The sequence below is a fragment of the Megascapheus bottae genome, chromosome 6 (genome assembly GCF_031878675.1).
Source record: "Megascapheus bottae isolate mThoBot1 chromosome 6, mThoBot2.hap1, whole genome shotgun sequence".
Taxonomy (NCBI): Eukaryota; Metazoa; Chordata; class Mammalia; order Rodentia; family Geomyidae; genus Megascapheus; species Megascapheus bottae.
Window position 1 is genome coordinate 21884019 of NC_143514.1, and position 19134 is coordinate 21903152.

Sequence of the window (19134 nt, forward strand, 5' to 3'; positions counted from 1 at the left end):
TCGGTACCACATACCTAGAAAAAAGCCAGAAGTAGTGCTGAGGCTCAAGTGGTAGAGCTCTAGCCTTGAGAAAGTCCAAGGACAGTGCTCAGGCCCTGAGCTCAAGCCCAGGACTGGCAAAAAAAAAAAAAAAAAAAGAAATTATTCTTGCTTTGTGTAGCAACGAGCACAGCTTGAATGTGTGGAATTTAATCAGCGAAGATGCAGAAGCTGGGTGGTGGAGGAACATTTCAAGATATCAGAATGTAGCTAGAACACAGTGAGTCTTGCATAATTTGGTAGGTGTGTAAGGATAACATTGCTACAGATATGAAAAATAAACTGAAAATATTCACAATTATGATAAGTTGGATGTTACAACATCAGAGTTGGAGGGACAAAGATATTAAACCCAAAGAATAAGGGAGTTTTCTGGAGAAGGTTAATGTTACAGGAATGCTTGATTTATCAAGCATTATAAAGGCATTGTATAGAAGTAAGGCAACACAAATAGACAATAAGACAGGGAAATTATATTATGTTAAATAATTATAAAAAGGGCCAGACTAGAAGTTGAAACCAAGAAGTAACTGACAAAGCAGTAATCTGCCTTCCATTTAAATGCTAAGTTGTAAGGCTTGAGAGCCTCAAAGGGCTTGACACTGTAAACACCTGGTACCTCTTTATAAATGGGTAGACATAGTAAAATGAGCTTAACTAAAAAAGGAAGCCATACAGTTCCTCAAAAGACTAAACATAGAGCTTCCCTATGACCCAGCAATTCCATTACTTGGCATTTACCCAGTCGTCCAGAAACGGACATACTAAAGCCACTAGCACAACGATGTTCATTGCAGCACTATTTACCATAGCAAAGATATGGAACCAACCCAGATGTCCCTCAGTTGATGAGTGGATCAACAAGATGTGCTATTTATACACAATGGAATTCTATGCTGCTGTCAGAAAGAATGACATCGCCCCATTTGTAAGGAAATGAAAGACTTAGAAAAAAATCATATTAAGTGAAGTAAGCCAGACTCAAAGGAACATAGGCTCAATGGTTTCCCTCATTTGTCATAATCAGTAGAAACCTTGGATTCTCCTAGCAGAGATTTACAATAGAACAAAATCTAGAGACATTAGGCCAAATAGTATGACACTAAATGGAAGGACCTCCAGGATATAGAAACAAAAGCCATATAATGAGTGATTGTTGCCCTTAATGTACTATGTTATTTCTCATGTCTTTTGCTGTCCCTTGGTTATCTCATATTGTTACAGTATTTCACCTTGTTATTGGATATATTGTATATATGCTTATTTGTTTATTTGAAATAGGATAGGGAAGGGGGAAAACAAGATGACGGGTGGGGGTGAGGGGAGGGAAATGGAGACAAATACATGAGAAAGGGTATCCATGTTTGTGAAGTAATGCACCTTCTATCTGGTGAATATAATGTAACCCTTCTCTTAATTACAATAAAAATATATGGAAAAAAGGAAGCCATAAATTTACCTGTTATCCAAATAGGTTCAGAAACATCTTCATAGTTTAGAATAAAATAAGCACCCAATTCTTTACCATCCAAACCATTGCCTAGAGGTTCCAGGCTGCTAGATGACAGAATCACAAGTATTCCTCTGGCTCAGAAAGAGGAAAGGCAACAATTCACAGCTGCCATGTTGAGTCTTTTACTTATATTTTCTTTATGGGGAGAAGGAAATATTTCTCTTGCCTTCTCCCTAACTTTGTTATACTACTAGAATTTTCACCTTGTGAGATCCACCTTTTTATGGATCACTGTAAAATGCATAAATCTCAAGATCTATAGAAGAGAGCATCCCTCATCCATTCCCTGGGGTGTGTAAAGGAATGCAAAGCTGTGTGGCTTAGACATTCTTGACCTTCTCATTATAAGTGAACAGAAGTGTCTTTTACCATAGTGTACCTATTAGGGAAAAAAGGAATGTTGATTAAAAGATAATATTTGCCATCGCTGTAACATGCAAGTACATGTTATGCCTTTGATTCTACTGTTGTAGTCTCATTTTTCTCAATTGATATGCTTGCTCAAGTTTCCAAATGTGCAAGGATAGTTCCAAACGCGTGCCTGTTCTAGGGCTTGAATTCAGGCAGCTTATAGTTATTATTATTATTATTATTAATTTGTTGCTCATGGCTGGCACTCTATCACTTGAAAATGTATTACGCTACTGGTTTCCTTAGGGATGGGTTAAATCCATCTATTCAACAGTTATTAAAATTTAATCATCTTTAAGGAGTTGTATAAAGCACTTTTGGTTCAATAAATCAGTTTATAAGCACAATGCAGTGCATCTTGAGTTAGATAGGTCATTGTCCCGTGCTGACTACTGTGTATTTATGAGTCATGTTTGAACCTTGTGATGATGACATCATGACTGGAAGTGTAGGGGGTAGGCGAGAAGGGATGAGTGAGTGTGGGGGTTCTACAGGGGCTGTGCCTGCCTAGGTGACAGCCTGATGGAAGTCATTCGAGGGGAAGAAGACAACCAGATGGAGGATAGGAGAGATGCAAATGGAGTCTATCAGTCAACCAATCAGTGCTGGGCAATGATGCAGGGGGAAAAGAGTCAGGCAAGTGTGTGGCTCCGAAAACTGACAGCAGACTTAGGTCTTCCTTGGCGTTTTATTAGCATTTGAGAAACTGGATAATGCTGAGCATTTACTTGGTGCTCGGGACTGGCATAATTCTTACAAAATTTCCTGTTAGCTGAGCTGAAGTCATTCTGTGAGGGACTAGCATTCCAGCCAGGATCTGGCCAAGGATCTGCCTGGCTGACTGAGTCTCAAGGTCACTCTGGCCTGGCACTAAAGTTAACCTTGCCTCTTGTCCACAATGCAGTCTCCCAGCTTCTTGCAGGCTCCCTCCCTAGGTAAACCCCTCCCTTGCTTAATGGCTGCTGCTGCTCTCTTTCCTGATGGAGTAAGCCTGCCAGTATTTCTGGCATTAAACCTTTCCTCCTCAGATGAGTGTGGTGTGCTTTATCTGGTTGAGACATCTAAAAGTGTAGAGTTATATTTAGGCAACAAAGGACTCTGGGCCTTTTATTAAAAAATACTTAAGAGGCAAAGATCAGTTCAAGGCTAATCTAGCCAAAAAGTTAACAAGCTTGTCATCTCAACCAGCTAGGTGGGTGTTGTAAGTAGGAGGATCAAGGTCTAGGATCCTATCTGAAAATTATCTACAACAAAACAAAAGGAAATGGTATGACTCAAGTGAAGGAACTCCTGCCTAGAAAGTAAATAGGTCCTGAGTTCAAATTCCAATACTGCAGAAAAACAAAAATTTCAAAATAGTGGAAATTGACAGCAAAGAAACCAAACCAAAGCAACAAAAATGAATGAATTGGGTTGGAGATTTAGCTCAGTGGAAGTGCACTTGCCTGGTAAGTGCAAGGCTTTGAGTTTGGTTCTCAGTTTATGCAAAAAAAAAAAAAAGTTTACAACAAAATAAAATAAAATTTAAAAAATCTTAACTTAGCATCAATTAAAATACTGATGCATGTATTTAACATATCCCCTGGGGATGATATAGTCCAACAAACTGATGTTAAGATAAAATTTTAAGATATATGCTCTACCATTCTAGAAAATTCTAGTCACATTTTTCTAAATTTGGGCCAAGTTATTTGATATGTCAATTTTACAAGGAAATGTTAATAAAATATTCAACATCGTAAAAGAAGAAAAAGTGAATTAATGAACCTTCTCTTACTTTTACAGCTAGCAAACTCAAGCCTGTTCATAGCCTACTTCTCTCAAATGCTTTTGTCTTTTTTTTTTTTAAATGTGTGGTACTAGGGCTGAGCCACACTTGAGCCACAGCGCCACCTTCTGGCTTGCTGCTGATTAATTGGAATGGCACACTCAGGGACTTTCCCTCTCAAGCCAGCTTCAAACTGCAATCCTCAGATCTCAGCCTTCTGAGTAGCTAGAATTAGAAGTACGAGCCACAGGTGTCTAGCCTCAAGAAGGCTTCTTAATGGATGTAGCATTCCCTTCTGGGGCTCACTGTAAAGGAAGCTCTTTCCATTCTTCAGGTAGCAAAACATTTTAGGAGAGAAAGTTTTCAAGTGTTAAAAATCACATTATGAATCCCAACTCCAAGGAAACATTAAAAATTAGAGTACATATTTCTGGGGAGCAGGACTTGTTTTTCTCATTTAGATGTAGGGACAGGAGGTCAGGCTTACCATTTTGTACCCTTCACCATCACCGGGAATTCAGTCTATGTGTCCATTCTGCCTAAGCTTTAGGTCTTGCCACTCAGCTGGAATGCCCTGGCTCTGCACACTTCTGATATGAGATGCCTTTCTAGAATGAAGGGCCCAATAGGGAGTCAGAATCATGCTCTCTCCTGCTTTTGTGATTTCTGATTTATAGGGAAGTTGCAAGGTAGTTTAGAGAGTTCCTTTATGTGCCTCATTCAGCTTTCTTTTATGTTAATTTTATACAAGGAGGGTGTTTTTTATCAAAGCGAAGAAATTAACCTTGGTGTAATCCTATTAAGTAAACCACAGGCCAGCTTTCCTGTTGATGTCTGCTTTCAGTTCCAGAATGCAAATCAGGTGTCAATACCACATGCCATTTAAAAGGTGAGTATTTTAAATTATACTCACTTTCAAGAGTTTATATGATTAAATGATATATTGTAATAAAAGGAGCAAGGCTTTGCAAACAGCAATTATTACCAAAGGTTCCTTATTTTTTTCATTGTAATTCTGGTTGTCTAGTTCTGTGGGAGTGATGGATACAGTTATGATCTCAGCACAGGAAGGCAGAGGCAGGAGGATTCAGAGTTCAAGGCCAGCTTGGGATACATAATGAATTTGAGGCCAGCATGGCCACATAGAGAAACTCAAACAAAATAACAAAAGGAAAAAGAAACTTTCCTATGTATCCCCTTTAGTACATCAGAAGTACATTTCCAGACTACTCATGGCATTTCATCCTTCCTCCATTTTTTTTTTTTTTTTTTTGCTGGTCTTGGGGTGTTGGAGTAGAAGGTACACCATTTTGACTCCATGAATGAACGGAGCCATGGGAGACTATTCTGAAGACAGAAAGAGAGGAGGAATATTGAGAATCACAAAAAGAGTATCAGGACAGCAAAATATCACAAATAAAGAAAACAAGACAACAGAGAGAAATCTGGCTTCCTGGGAAAGCTGAAGACATCATCACAAGATACAAATAGTACACATATACTAGAATGGTACATTAAAAAAACAACCACCCCCAAACATCCCCAACATCTAATAGGCTTGGGGTTGGTGCCTCATGCCTGTAATCCTAGTTTCTCAGGAGGCTGAGATCTCAGCATCACAGTTCAAAGCCAGCCCATTCAGGAAAGTTTGTGAGAGTCTTATCTCCAACTAACCTCCAAAAAAGCTAGAAGTGGAGCTGTGGTTCAAGTGATATAGTGCTAGCTTTGAGCACAAAAACTCAGGGACAGCGACCAGGCTCTGAGTTCAAGCTCCAAGACCAACGAGAGCGCGTGCGCGCGTCCATGCGCACGCACACGCGCGGGCACACACACACACACACACACACACACACACACACACACACACACCCCTAATAATATATAACTGCTGACAAGGATTCAGAACATCCAGAATCTCATCTGTTGACATGGGACTGCAAAGTAGCACCCACTGAGAAAGCAGATACTTAGTTGCACGTGAAATTAAACATGTAATCCCAACCCTAGCATTACCTAAGAGAATATGCAAATGTTTATAGTAGCTTTATTCATGTAGCCTTAACATTTAAATAACAAAATGACTATCAACTATTGAACGAATATACAATTATGGTCCATCCATACAAAGAAACAGTACTGAGCAATAAAGACAAAAAAAATGCAACAACACATATACAAATCATAAAACATGATGTTGTACAAATACGGGCTCTCTTCTTTTTGTAAAATTATGATAACTAATCCATATTAATTGTATACAGTGCTATAATACATTCCACTGTGACATTTCCAGACTACTCATGGCATTTCATTCTTCCTTCTCGTTTTTGTTTTTTTTTTGCTGGTCCTGGGGTTTGAACTCGGGCCTGGGCTCTGACCCTGAGCCTCTCTGTGCTCAAGGCTAATGCTCTACCACTTCCAGCTCTTTATGTTTTTATGTTTATGTGATTCTGATGAGGGCTTCATGCATGCTAGGCAAGCACTCTACCACTAAGCCTTCTTACCAGTACTACTCACAACATTTCTTACACCCAATGGTTTGAATTTTCAATATGAACAATCACTCCACCACTAATGACCATAGTATCAAACTTCACAGGTTCAGGGGCCTGGTTCCACAGACACCACACCACAGGCTGCCCTGTAGTTGACCAGCTAGCTATAAAGTAGGCATTTCCATGGCTCTATTTAATTCCATGATTTGTTAAAGCAAATCATGGAACTCAGGAAAACACCTCATGCACATTTAATGGTTTATTATAGAGAATAAAACTCATGAGTAGCCATGTAGAAGAGCTTCATATTTTCTGTACCAGCAAGCCTTCCAAACACTGTGGCTTAGCGGGCTTTATGGTGGTTTCATGATGTAGGCCTAACATTAAATCATTGGTCTTAGCGTTTAAACTCAAACTCTAGTCCCTCACCCTCCCCAGAATTGAGGGGATAGAACTCAGAGCTAGCCTTGCCACATAACTCTAGATCATAACAGAGACCAAGCTCCACTGTGGAGCTAACTAAAGGTTCTATCCACAAGTCACCTTATTAACATTCAAAAGATACAGTGGAGAGCCCAAGGGTTTTAGCATCTGTAGGCCTGAAAATGGGGACAAAGACCAAATAATTTAGATTCTATTAGTCTCTAAATGATTCCATTTATTCCATGTTGGAAGAGACAAACTATATTGTTATGAATTTTAGAGCCACAGGTTGGTAGAAAAATTGACCAAGAGGAGTAAAAAGTGTTTAAGGAAAACCAGCAGGCAGGCAGACAGGCAGGCAGTCATAAGGGGTATGTTGCTACTTCTCTGCCAATATGATCTACAGGTTTGGAGACAGGTGTTCATGATGTTGCTGGGGATTCTGCTGATTGGCTGTTTATTTTGCACGTACCTTGTGATTGGTTGTTTTTCTTCCAAGAGTGGTGAGAACATTTCATGGACTCTACCTCTATTTCCTGTCTAGCATTTTCTGCACTAGGCCCTTGCTCACTTGTCCACAGGACACTGGGGTTTTGTTCCTATTAGGCCTCCTTAAAGAGGTGGAAGGGAGCTTTTTCTCCCCACAGTAGAGGACAGAAACTAGATCAGTGGTTCCTAGAGATTTTGGCCAGGAGAAGGGGTTCATTGCAAAGGATTGAAGGGACCTTTTGCTCTTTGAAAATTTTTGTAATGGGATGGTAATAATTTGACTAAATACCTTTCTCAAAATTGCAAATCTGGAGCTCCTTCCATTTCCTTTGCTCCTTTTCTTTTTTTCCCTCCCTTCCTTCCTCCCTCCCTCCACCTCTTTCCCTCTCTCTCCCTACTTCCTTTCTCAAGTTCAAGACAGAGTTCCTTTAACCTCCTGAATGGTATGATGTGCTACTAGGTGTGTGTATGGGTGTGTGCATGTGGAGGGTGTCAGGTCTGTAATTCTAGGACTCTGAGGTTTTAGGCAGGACTAACATGAGTTTGAGTCCAGCTTGAGCGACATAGGGATACCATGTCTCAAAACAAAACAAAACACAACAAAAACAGGAAAGGGGTGGGGGATTATGAGACTGTATGGTCTGTAAAGTATACCTTTAATCAATCCAAGATCAAATAAAACCTATTTTCTTCCTTCCCTTATCCTTTACAAACTCCTTGCCCCAAGGGATGTGCTTTTTTTTCTCTTTTTTAGACTGCTGTGAAGGAATAAAATGGAAACTCCATCAATGGACTCTTGGTATGACTTACCATAGATTTTCACTACACACCTTAAGAGCTACACAACTCAGAAACAGTGTCCAGTATTTGTAAACAAAGGCTTCTCATATCATGCATGGTTCCAAACCAGATGCTTCTCCTTGGGGCTTTCCTGTTCTGTACATGCTGCTGCTTTAGCAACTTCTTTTGGCTTCTTGTCAGCATTTACACTGGACTCTTCCTCTTTGCTTTCCCCTTTCTGCTTCTCCTGTGATTTCTGTTCTTTCTCCATAAGTGTATAATTGATGCCCATGCCAATGAAGAGATAGATCCCTGCAACAATTAGGATGGCACCACACGTCCAGTACATGTATTTGTACTCTCCATATATGTCATTGAGACGACCTAGAGATGTGAAGAACAAAGAGCTTTCTGTGAAAGTACACTAGCATCACTACTCTTTTCCAAATAAAGCAGAATGACCTGCTCAGAAAGATAGTTATCTAACCACCAATGAACTCACAAATGTCAAATCTGTATAAAAAGTTGTTAAAAATTACCCATCTTGGGTCAGGAGCGTGGCCTAGAGGTATAGTGCTTGCCTAAGATGCATGAAGCCCTGGGTCCAATTTCTTGGTACCACATACACAGAAAAAGCTGGAAGTGGCACTATAGCTCAAGTAGTCAGAAAGCCCAATGACAGTGCCCAGGCCCTGAGTTCAAGCACCAGGATTGGCAAAAATATACCCAGCTTATGTGTATATACTCACTGATCTTGAGTGGCCTTGTATATTATGTTATTATTTTTTTCTTTAGTTAACTTGGAATGATAAAAGCAGCCCTTGGAATGTGGAAAGACACAGAGAATCTCTTTTGATTATATAATATTCAAACTTGTTGCTCAAAAGATGCTTGGTTGGGAGTGTTGAACAAGGCTACAGAGCTGTTCCAGCTGCCCAAGGCCAATGCTCTTTCTTTTTTTGCCAATCATGGGACTTGAACTCAGGGCTTGGGCATTGTCCCTGAGCTTCTTTTGCTCAAGGCTAGCACTCTACCACTTGAGCCACAGCTCTACTTTAGGCCTTTTCTGTTTATGTGGTACTGAAGAATCAAACTGAGTCCTTCATGCATGCCAGGAAAGCACCCTAGCACTAGGCCACCTTCCCAGCCCCCAGTATTCTTTTTCTTCCAGCATTTCCCAAAGACTGTTCCCGTGGTTGCCCTGTGTGAAGAACAGCCACACTTTCCCACCAATCTAAGCACTTCACCTTCACAACACAGAGTGTCTATCATTTCTTCTCATGCAGATATGAAAAGTGAAGAACAGAGACATTCAGTAACTTGACCAAGGTCACAACGCTGATAAGTGAACTTGCAGTAACCCAGGAAGATTGGCTGCAGGGCTTTTAGTGTAACCCCTATGCTTCAAGACACCTCTCTTGTTTTAAAGTCAAAGTTAAATGGCATATTATAAATTTTTCTCTTCAAGGCTTCATGAGGTTGGTAGTAATGCATGTTATTTAGCTTGGTATTCCCAAATTAATATATTTTTTTGGCCATGAAACCCTTGATACATAAAGTCAAGTGAGCTGAGAAATGCGCGAGGATAGACATCATTTAGAAGTGGGTGGGGAGAGGCTCCAGGCTGAGAGTGAGTGCAAAGGCGCAGGAGTAGGAAGAAGCATGGTAAGTAAGGAAAGTGAAGGTCAGGTTGTTGGACCAAAAAGCAAAGAGCTAGTGGTAGGAAATAAGGCTGGAGAAGACAGAATATGACAGATCACATGAAGGAATTTGATTTCTACCCAAGAGCAATGAGAAGCAGCTAAAGAGGTGCAAGACCCAGAACAGCTGAAGCAAACACAGGCAGACCACTTAGGAAGCTACTATTAACAGCAGTCTGAACAGCCCACAGGATTTTTACTAAGGGTGGTGGTTGTGATGGAGGAAAATGGTGTTTTATCTATTCAGTTTTGCTGGTTGATAGGAGATTTCTTGGATTTGTCTGCCCGCTCATGATGGCTTCAAACCAGATGTTCAGATTTCACACCCATTAGCTAGGATTATAGGCCTGAGCCACTGGCCTCTGGCAAGAATATGGGATTCTAAGACAATAATTTTCAAGTTTTAGAGTTGCTTACTTGCTGTGTGATCTTGGGCCAGTTATTTTCATTTTAGGAGCTTCTATTCCTTCATTTATAAAGTAATCAATACCACGGCTAACCCCAAAGACCTAATTGCTTCATAAAGCAATTAGGACAATGTGTGGTGCATTGTGATTCTTTCCCTAATAGCTAGTGTGTGTGTGTGTGTGTGTGTGTGTGTGTGTGTGTGTGTGTGTGTGTGTGTATGTGTGTGTCAGTTGGCTGATTGTAGAGCTTAAATTCAGGGACTGGGAGCTGTCCTTGAACTCTTTTTTGCTCAAGCACTCTACCACTTTGGGCCACAGTGCCACTTCTGGTTTTCTGGTAGTTAATTGGAGATAAAAGTCACCATGAGATTTCCTGCTGGAGGTGTGTGTGTGGGGGCGCTGGCTTTGAGCCACAATCCTCAGGATTCAGCCTCCTGAGAAGCTATGATTACAGGTATGAGCCATTGGTGCCCAACTGCTACATGTGCTATTGCATTTTTTGAATAGTTTAGAGATAAATGTCTTGATTAAAATGAAATTGCTATGAATATGTACAAGGTGGGGCACATTTTTCTATAATAAGCACATTTTCTTAAATTCTTCTCTTAGCTTGCTAGGTCAACTCAATCCCATTCTGTAATTATTTGGGTGAGCATGTTGTGCCAAGCATTATACCAACAGCCCGGGCAAGAGATGGGAAGACTTGCTTTTTTCCTCCAAAGAGCTATGGATCTCTGTCACTGACCCTATCAGGTATGCCCATTTTGTGATTGAGAAAAGCCATAGAGGTAGGGAATCATACTCTACCTAAAAGTGGCGTCCCCAACAGGATAGGGCAGCATTGCACGATGGTCACCAAGCCCACAGCACTGGAAAACCTCTGGGGTCCAACGAGGTCCATCAGTGTTTCAAACAATATGGAGCTGAGCCACCCAAAGGCAAAGCCAAGGAATCCCGCATAGATGCAGAACCCAATGTAGCTGGAGGATAAAGGTAGTACCATGTGACACATACCATTTGCTATAACAGAAGCAGCCAAGAAATACTGGATTCTGGGTCTTACCCACTTGGTGTTGGCTATGATTCCCATAGAAGGTCTGGCTATAATGTCCACAAAAGACAAAATAGAGAGAAGGAAGGCAGCCTTCTCACTAGCATAATGTTGACTCTTGGCGTAACTATTAAGAAAGACTAAGGGTGCACCCAGTGCAAAAGCCATTATCACATTACCAGAGAGGTACAGAACAAAGCCTCTGTGAGTGAACAGTGACAAATCCAGAACTTGGCTAATTGTTTGGAAGACTGAGAGCTTCTCCTCTCCCAGAGTCGCACCAGCACACCGTGCATTTGCATCACCTGCATCCTTTTTTGCATCACATTTTCCAGCTTCCTGAAGAGATTCTTTGGACCCCAATTTCTCTGTGTCGGTTGGCTCAGGCTCTATTGGTCGCATCAGGGATCCTGCGATGCAGCAGTGTAGTAACAGGCTTCCAAGAATTAGGAAGCTTCCTCTCAAGCCAAAGATATCAAAGAGAGTCTGATTGAGAGGGGCCAAGGTAGCAAGAAGCACAGGGCTGCCTGCCATGGCCAGTCCATTGGCCAATGGTCGCTTCTTATAGAAATACTTGCCAATCATGGTCAGAGCTGGGTTCAAGTTGAATGCAAGCCCAAGACCTAGGAGAAGGGGAAACATAGGCAACATATCTGTTATTAATTAACTAGGCAAAGAAATGGAATGGAAATAGGACGAAATGATCATAATTATGAACGAGGTTATTATAATTGGTAGACGATTAAGTGGGCCATTTTAGGTACACATTCACAGATTCTTTGTCTCTTTATGTAGCAAATATCAGGCTTACACTATTATATTAAAGTAATTGTTTTCACTCTGGCAACCAAATGATACTAATGTGGGATCCTGTTTAATCTTATAACACTAGCTTTCCAAAAGAACCTGGAACTGAGAAGAAGAGAGAGAATAACTTACAAACATAAAAAGGTATGAATCAAGTAAAAATACTTTGAGGTAGTACAAACCTTAGAGGAAAAGCTGTGCTTAGTGCTAAGTGCTTGCAATCAAAGCTACTCAGGAAGCACAAATAGGGGATTGTGGTCCAGATTGGCCCGAGTGAAAATCAAGACCCTATCTCGAAAAGAATGAAGACAAAAAAGGGATGGAGGGGTGGCTCAACTGGTAGAGTACACGAGGCTCTGACTTCAAATACTTAGAACTGGAAAAAAATCACTCTCATAAAGATATACAGAGAAGTCATGCAAACATTAGTTACCAACAGTAAAAATTGTAAAAATTGTGTGTATCAATCAGAGAATGATAAAATAAATTACGGCATTCTTCCAGTGTAGCTTTACTGAGGTGGAAAGCTATGTAGATGATGTATAAAGTTTAAAAAACCAACTGGTAATATGCTAGGGGTATAACTCCCAAACTGTTACAAACATAACACATAACTTCATCTTTTCTTTGAAAATAATTATGTGTAAGTGTGCACAGGAAGATATATGAGCAGCTACGGCATAAAATAAACTTTTACATTGGTGTTTGCTTTGCATTGTAAAGGTATGAGTGATGGATATTATTTGTATTTCCTCCTCTCCTCCTCCCTTTTCTTCTCCTCCTCTTTCTGCGGGAACAGGTGCCGTGGCTTGAATTCAGAGAGCCTCATGGTTTTGCTTAGCTTTTTTTTTTTTTTGCTTAATACTGTATTCTACCACATGCACCATATCTCTACATCTTGTTTTCTGGTTAACTGGAAGATAAGAGTCTCATGAACTTTTCTACCTGAGCTAGCTCTGGATCATGATTCTACGCCTCCTGAGTAGCTAGAATTACAGGCGTGAGCTACTGGCATCTAGCCTCAGCTTTGTCTTGATATTTGTGACCTTGACATTTGGAGGGATGCATAGTACCTGGAATAAAAAGGAGAGCGAAGTCAGGCATGGTGGCTCATGCCTGTAATCCTAGCTATTCAGCAGGCTGAGATCTGAGGATCAAGGTTCAAAGCCAGCCTAGGCACAAAAGGACCTGAGGTTCTATCTCCAATTAACCTCTTGATGGGAAGTGGGGTTTGGCTCAAGGTAGGGTGGTAGCCTTGAGCTGAAGAGCTCAGGGACAGCGCCCAGGCTGAGTTCAGGCCTCATGACCCACCAAAAAAAAAAAAAAAAAAGGAGAGCCACAGATTGGGGGTGTGGCTCAAGTGATAGAATGCTTGCCTAGAGTGATCTAGAAGGCCTTGAGTTTACTCTCCCAGTACTAAGGACAAGAAGGGAGGGGAAGGAGAGTTCTCAGGTATCCTCTTCACTCTGAAAGTCATCTGGCTTCTTCACCAGAAAATTCTAAACTGTCTGTTGTAGTCCAATTAGAACTAATTTTCATGGAAAATTTTCTGCTGAGTGGAACAAGTCTGTGAACCACACTCTGTCTCTATTATAATTCTCTTTCTTAAGGGAAGGAAAGAAAGACCATGGAGGGTCGTGGGAAACAGAAAAAGTCAGGAAGTGAATGAGGTGGGGGAGGGGGGGAAGAGAAGAAAAGACAAGAACTTTTAACTCATTTATTTAACAAATAATGGTATTGCATTTTAAAGGCATGCTTTTACATTGCTCTTAATCTATTTAACCTCAAAATACTCTGAAAATTTCCTGGCATCTCAAAAGAATAGGCAGATAAATGCTACCAGTAGCCTACAAAACAATGACTGCGTGAAAATGAGTCAGTAGCAGCTTACCTCCAATGACTCCAATACACAAGTAGAGTTTCTGAACAGTGTTACAGAAAGAAGCCACAATTAGGCCACAGCTGGACAAGCAGCCCCCAGCCACCATGACTGGGCGGCTCCCATATCTATTCACCAGGACACTGCTGATAGGACCTAGGAGAGAATGAATCACTTGGTAACACAGAGAAGCCGTGTTCACACAGGCGTTACTAACAAGAAAATGTCAGGATTAAATCCCCCCAATAGCCAGTAAAAACAAAACAGAAACCATTGTAAGGAATATTGCTTTCTGTCATTATTTTGGAGCTACAAGTTTGTGTAGTAGAAAAAAATAGCAATGATTGTGAATCTTCTGTAATCTAAAATATTAGATGGATTCTAAATAGGTATGAAAGACCTCAAACTAACTTAGAATAAGTTTCAATTCCATGATTATAAGTATGTGTAGGCTTCTTCGTATACCTAGAATATTACCAATATGTGTACCAAGTCTGCTGCTATTAATTCTGTTCCAACAAATCTGATCCAACTTCTAACTCTAGAACATATTTGCAAGCTAGCTAAAAATGTGTTTTGTTTCTTATAGAAGACAACAATAACAAACCAACGTAAAATTACAAAACAAGAATGCCTACCATCACCTCTTTTCTTCAATATTATACTTGAAGTCCGAGCCATCGCAGAAATACAGAGGGGAAAAAGGTGTAAGGAAAGGAAGAAACCAAACTATCAGTATTCGCAGAAGATACTTTGTATATCTAAAACTTTTGATAGAATCTACCAATGAACTATTAGAAAAAAGAAGAGCCTAGTAAGATTACTGGATACACCATTAAAATTTAGAGAAACAAATCAATCACATTTCTATATGACAGCAAAAGCAGAAAACGTTGTTTCATGGTTTTTGTTTTGGGGTGGCAGAGGTTGAACCCAGTGTCTTATGCATGCTAGGCAAGTACTCTACCACCAAGCCATATTCCTAGGCTAAAAAAATTTTTTCAAGAAGGCTATCTTTTATGGTTTTGTTTAAGAGACAGGTTTCTCTCTATATTCCACTTGACCTTGAACCGGGGTCCTAACACCTCAGCCTACTGAGTGCAGGGATTGCAGGCACGAACCAATATGTCTGGAAAAAGTTATACTTTAAACTACATGATTTATAATGTTATAATTGGCCTAAGAGAACACACAGAAGCCATGTAGCTTTTGCTGATAAGAAACATTAGAAAAATGATTCTTAGTAAATAGTGTTAAGAACTAACATTTTATATGATTTAACATTGTGAATGTTTTACTGATAAAATCACCAGGAACAGAGATTACTTGACACAGAGCTTTTGTCTCCTTACTGAACATTTGTTCAAACAGCAAGAAGCACTTACCTCCAGCATACATGACAGCAAACATGATGGAGGAAATCCACGATACGTCGCTGGTGCTGGCATTGAATATACCTTCAATTTCTTTGTAAAAGATAGAAACAGATTTTCCAAATGCACAAGAGAAGCCAATAGAAATGAAAGCACCAACTACCACTGCCCACCCCCAGCCTCCATCTGGGGGTGTATATCCAACTGGACCTCCATCTGATGATGACATCATATGTGAAGATGGATTTTAAAAAATGCGGCTTAAATCCAAATATCTGAAGGATATAAATGAAAACAGTATGTAACAAGTAGGTCAATAACAAAGGATGCTCACACAACTCCTAACACCTATGTTACAAATAACTAAATTGTTTCTGTGCTGCATGTCTTCCTTGAACCTAGCAGGAAAACAGTAAAAGAAGTAGAATACTGCCTCAAATTTTAAATGCTTAAAGTTAGAAGCTCACCACCATTTGAACTGCATGCCAAACCTTTTCCCAGTAAATGCAATATTTGTCCTCAAATTTAAATGCATGTCTGTTTCAATAATTAATATGTACATTACTGAAGGTAACCAAATTCTTCTTTGGAACTTACCTATTTATGAAACTCCATGAGTTTTACAGCTTGCTAGTTTCCTTATTTTTTTCTCCTTTTCTCAAATTTATTCCCCAAAACACTTACCTAATTTCCCTTCCTCCCCCACCCCCTCGCCAGTGTTGGGGCTTGAGCAGAGGCCTGAGCACTGTCCTTGGGCTTTCTCAAGGCTAGCGCTTTACCACTTGATCCACAGCACCATTTCCAGCTTTTCTATGTACATATGGTACCGAGGAATCAAACCCAGGTCTTCATGCGTGCTAGACAAGCACTCTACCACTAGGTGAAACTCCAGGCCCTACTTATTTAATTTTTATTTTTTTTATTGTAATTAATAAAAGGGTTACATGATATTTGCCAGATAGAAGGTGCATTAATTCACATACATTGATACCCTTTCACATGTCTTAGTACCCATTACCCTCCCCCCTACCCCCCAATTTTTATTTTTTTATTATTATTTTTTAACCAGGAGTGACCCTTTTTTCTTCTTCTTTTTTCACCTGTCTTAGAGCTTTAACTCAGGCCTTGGCACTGTCCCTGAGCTTTTGTGCTCAAGGATAGTGTTCTACCATCTTGAGCCATACAGCACCATTTCCGACACAATGGTTTTTCTTTTATTGTCAGTCCTGGAGCTTGAACTCAGGGCCTGGGCACTGTTCTTGGACTTTCGTAAGTCTAGTGCTCTTCCACTTGAGCCACAGCACCATTTCCAGCTTTTTCTGTGTATGTGGTACCAGAGAATCAAACCTAGGGCCTTGTGCATGGGAGGCAAGCACTCTACCACTAGGCTGCACTCCCAGCTCCCCGCCCCCTACACAAAGGTTCATTAGATTCAAAGCAATTTACAATTCAAAAGATCACTTCTAAATACAAGATTTTTGTTTAATGGAATGGAAAGTTCTCTCAGGAAAGTTATATTTCATCCAACTGTTTAGATGTCAGCTTTTTTTTCTATTATGTGACTAGATCTATTCCTAAACAATAGAAGACTGCCTCCATTAAAAATGAATCTTAAACAGATGTTAGTGGCTAATTCCTGTAATCTTAGTTACTTAGGGAGGCTGAGATACAGAGGAGATGAGATGATTCAAAGATAGGCTTGGCAGAAAGGTCATGAAACTCCATCTCCAATACATCAGCAACAAGCTGGGTTGGAAGTGTGTTTTCAGTAGGAGAGTAACAACCATGAGCAAGCTAGATGAGCCAGAGCACACAAGGTCCTGAATTCAAGCTCAGGTTTAAAAACAACAACAACAGCAAAGCGAACCATAACTTCAGAAGCTGGTAGTTTTAAATAGACATGTATGCTTTACTTGGCTTATGTAACTGCAACTCCTCTGTACATTACCTTTATAATGACAATAAAGATCTCCCCTTTCCTTTTGTTATCCACTGTAAGATTTGAATTAGTAGCACATGGAAGAGGCTGGGAATGAACAGCTTTTTTAGCCTTCTTTAGGGAAATTTACCCTCTCCTTTGTTTTTCTTAAGCCAGTGTCAGTTATGACCAATTTGTAAGTAGAAACTATTAGGAGGAGGAGGGTGGGAAGAGAGGATGAACAGGATCAAAATCCTTCCTATGCATGTATGAAATTAGAACCAATGCCCATACCTTAAAAATTATTTGGAAAAGGGAGATAAGAACCAGTATAAGAGGAGGTGAATCTAACCACATCATATTCATGTTAGGAAATATCACAATGAAGCTCCTTTACATAATAATATATACTAATACATTTTAAAAATTATGTCCAGGGGGACCAGGAGTTTGGACCAGTGGTAAGAGTGCTTGCCTGGCATGCATGAAGACCCGGTTCGATTCCTTGGTACCACATACATAGAAAAATCCAGAAGTGGTGCTGTGGCTGAAGTGGTAGAACTCTAGCCTTGAGAAAACCCAGTGTTCAGGCCCTGAGCTCCAGCCCCAGGGCTGGCACAAAAAAAATTATGTCCAGGGTAAGTGGGACTGCATTAAACTGCAGAGCTTCTGTAAGGCAAAGGACATAGCTAATAAATTAACTAGGAAGCTTACAGCATGGGAGAAGATCTTCACTAACCATACAACGGACAAAGGCCCATATCTAAAATATATCAACAACTCAAAAAATTGAATCACTCCAAAACTAATCTCCAAAGCAACAACCATCCATTAAAAGATGGGCCAAAGACTTAAAGAGAGTCTTCTCTGAAGAAGAAATAAGAATGGCCTATAACACATGAAGAAATGCTCGACATCTCTGGTCATAAAAGAAATGCAAATCAAAACAACTCTAAGATTCCACCTCACTCCAGTTAGAATGGCCAGGATCAGGAAAACGAATAACAGGTGCTGGAGGGGATGTAGCCAGGAGGGATCACTACTGTTGGTGGGAGTGCAAACTGGTTCAACCACTATGGAAAGCAGTATGGAAGTTCCTCAAAAGACTAAACATGGAACTCTCCTATGACCCAGCAATTCCACTACTTGGCATTTACCCAATCGTCCAGAAACAAGGACATACTAAATCCACTAGCACAATGATGTTCATTGCAGCACTATTTACCATAGCAAAGATATGGAACCAACCCAGATGTCCCTCAGTTGATGAGTGGATCAACAAGATGTGCTATTTATACATAATGGAATTCTATGCTGCTGTCAGAAAGAATGACATTGCCCCATTTGCAACAAAATGAAAAGACTTAGAAAAAATCCTATTAAGTGAAGTAAGCCAGACTCAAAGGAACATAGGCCCAATAGTCTCCCTCATTTGTCATAATCAGTAGAAACCCTGGGCTCTCCTAGCAGAGATTTACAATAGAACAAAATCTAGAGACATTAGGCCAAATAGTATGACACTAAATGTAAGGACCTCCAGGATATAGAAACAAAAGCCATATAATGAGTGACTGTTGTCCTTAATGTACTATGTTATCTCTCATCTCTTTTGCTCTCCCTTGGTTATCTCATATTGTTACAATATTTCACCTTGTTATCTGATATATTTTATATGTGCTTAATTGGTTATTTGAAATTGGATAGGGAAGGGGGAAATCAAGATAAGCGAGGAGAGGGTGGGAGGGAAATGGGGACCATGTCATGAGAAAGAGTATCAATGTTTGTGAAGTTATGCACCTTTTATCTGGTGAATATAATGTAACCCTTCTATTAATCACAATAAAAAAAATTATATCCAGGGACTGGGAGTTTGGTCTAGTGGTAAGAGTGCTTGCCTAGCATGCATGAAGTCATGGGTTCGATTCCTTGGTACCACATACATAGTAAAAGCTGAAAGTGGTAGCTCAAGTGGTAGAACTCTAGCCTTGAGAATGCCCCTGAACAGTGATCAGGTCCTGAGTTCAGTCCCCAGGACTGGGAAAAGAAATGATGTTCAAATTAACAATGTATCTTGATGCTAC

General features: G+C 40.2%; 1 protein-coding gene across 2 annotated transcripts; it reads right to left on the reverse strand.

Annotated features, from left to right (window-relative positions):
• Nucleotides 1–6923: 6923 nt before the first annotated feature.
• Nucleotides 6924–15405, reverse strand: LOC150061533 (monocarboxylate transporter 1-like). 2 transcript variants are annotated; one of them, XM_090333702.1, is made up of 4 exons: nt 15148–15405; nt 13775–13918; nt 10833–11699; nt 6924–8302 (listed from the first exon to the last, which is right to left on the reverse strand). In XM_090333702.1, exons 1-4 carry the CDS (start codon nt 15365–15367, stop codon nt 8028–8030), a joined length of 1506 nt encoding a protein of 501 aa, XP_090189828.1. In that variant the 5' UTR covers nt 15368–15405; the 3' UTR covers nt 6924–8027. The 2 variants fall into 2 exon arrangements, with proteins under 2 accessions (XP_090189828.1, XP_090189827.1); XM_090333701.1 differs by lacking the exon at nt 15148–15405 and adding an exon at nt 14401–14461.
• Nucleotides 15406–19134: the final 3729 nt, after the last annotated feature.

Coding starts and splice junctions, on each gene's coding strand:
- LOC150061533 (XM_090333702.1), bottom strand. CDS start 15,367: ATGATGTCATCATCAGATGGAGGTCCAGTTGGATATACACCCCCAGAT. Junction 13,919..15,147: donor TGCTGTCATGTATGCTGGAG/GTAAGTGCTTCT, acceptor ATTCTCTCCTAG/GTCCTATCAGCAGTGTCCTG. Junction 11,700..13,774: donor GTGTATTGGAGTCATTGGAG/GTAAGCTGCTAC, acceptor CCCTTCTCCTAG/GTCTTGGGCTTGCATTCAAC.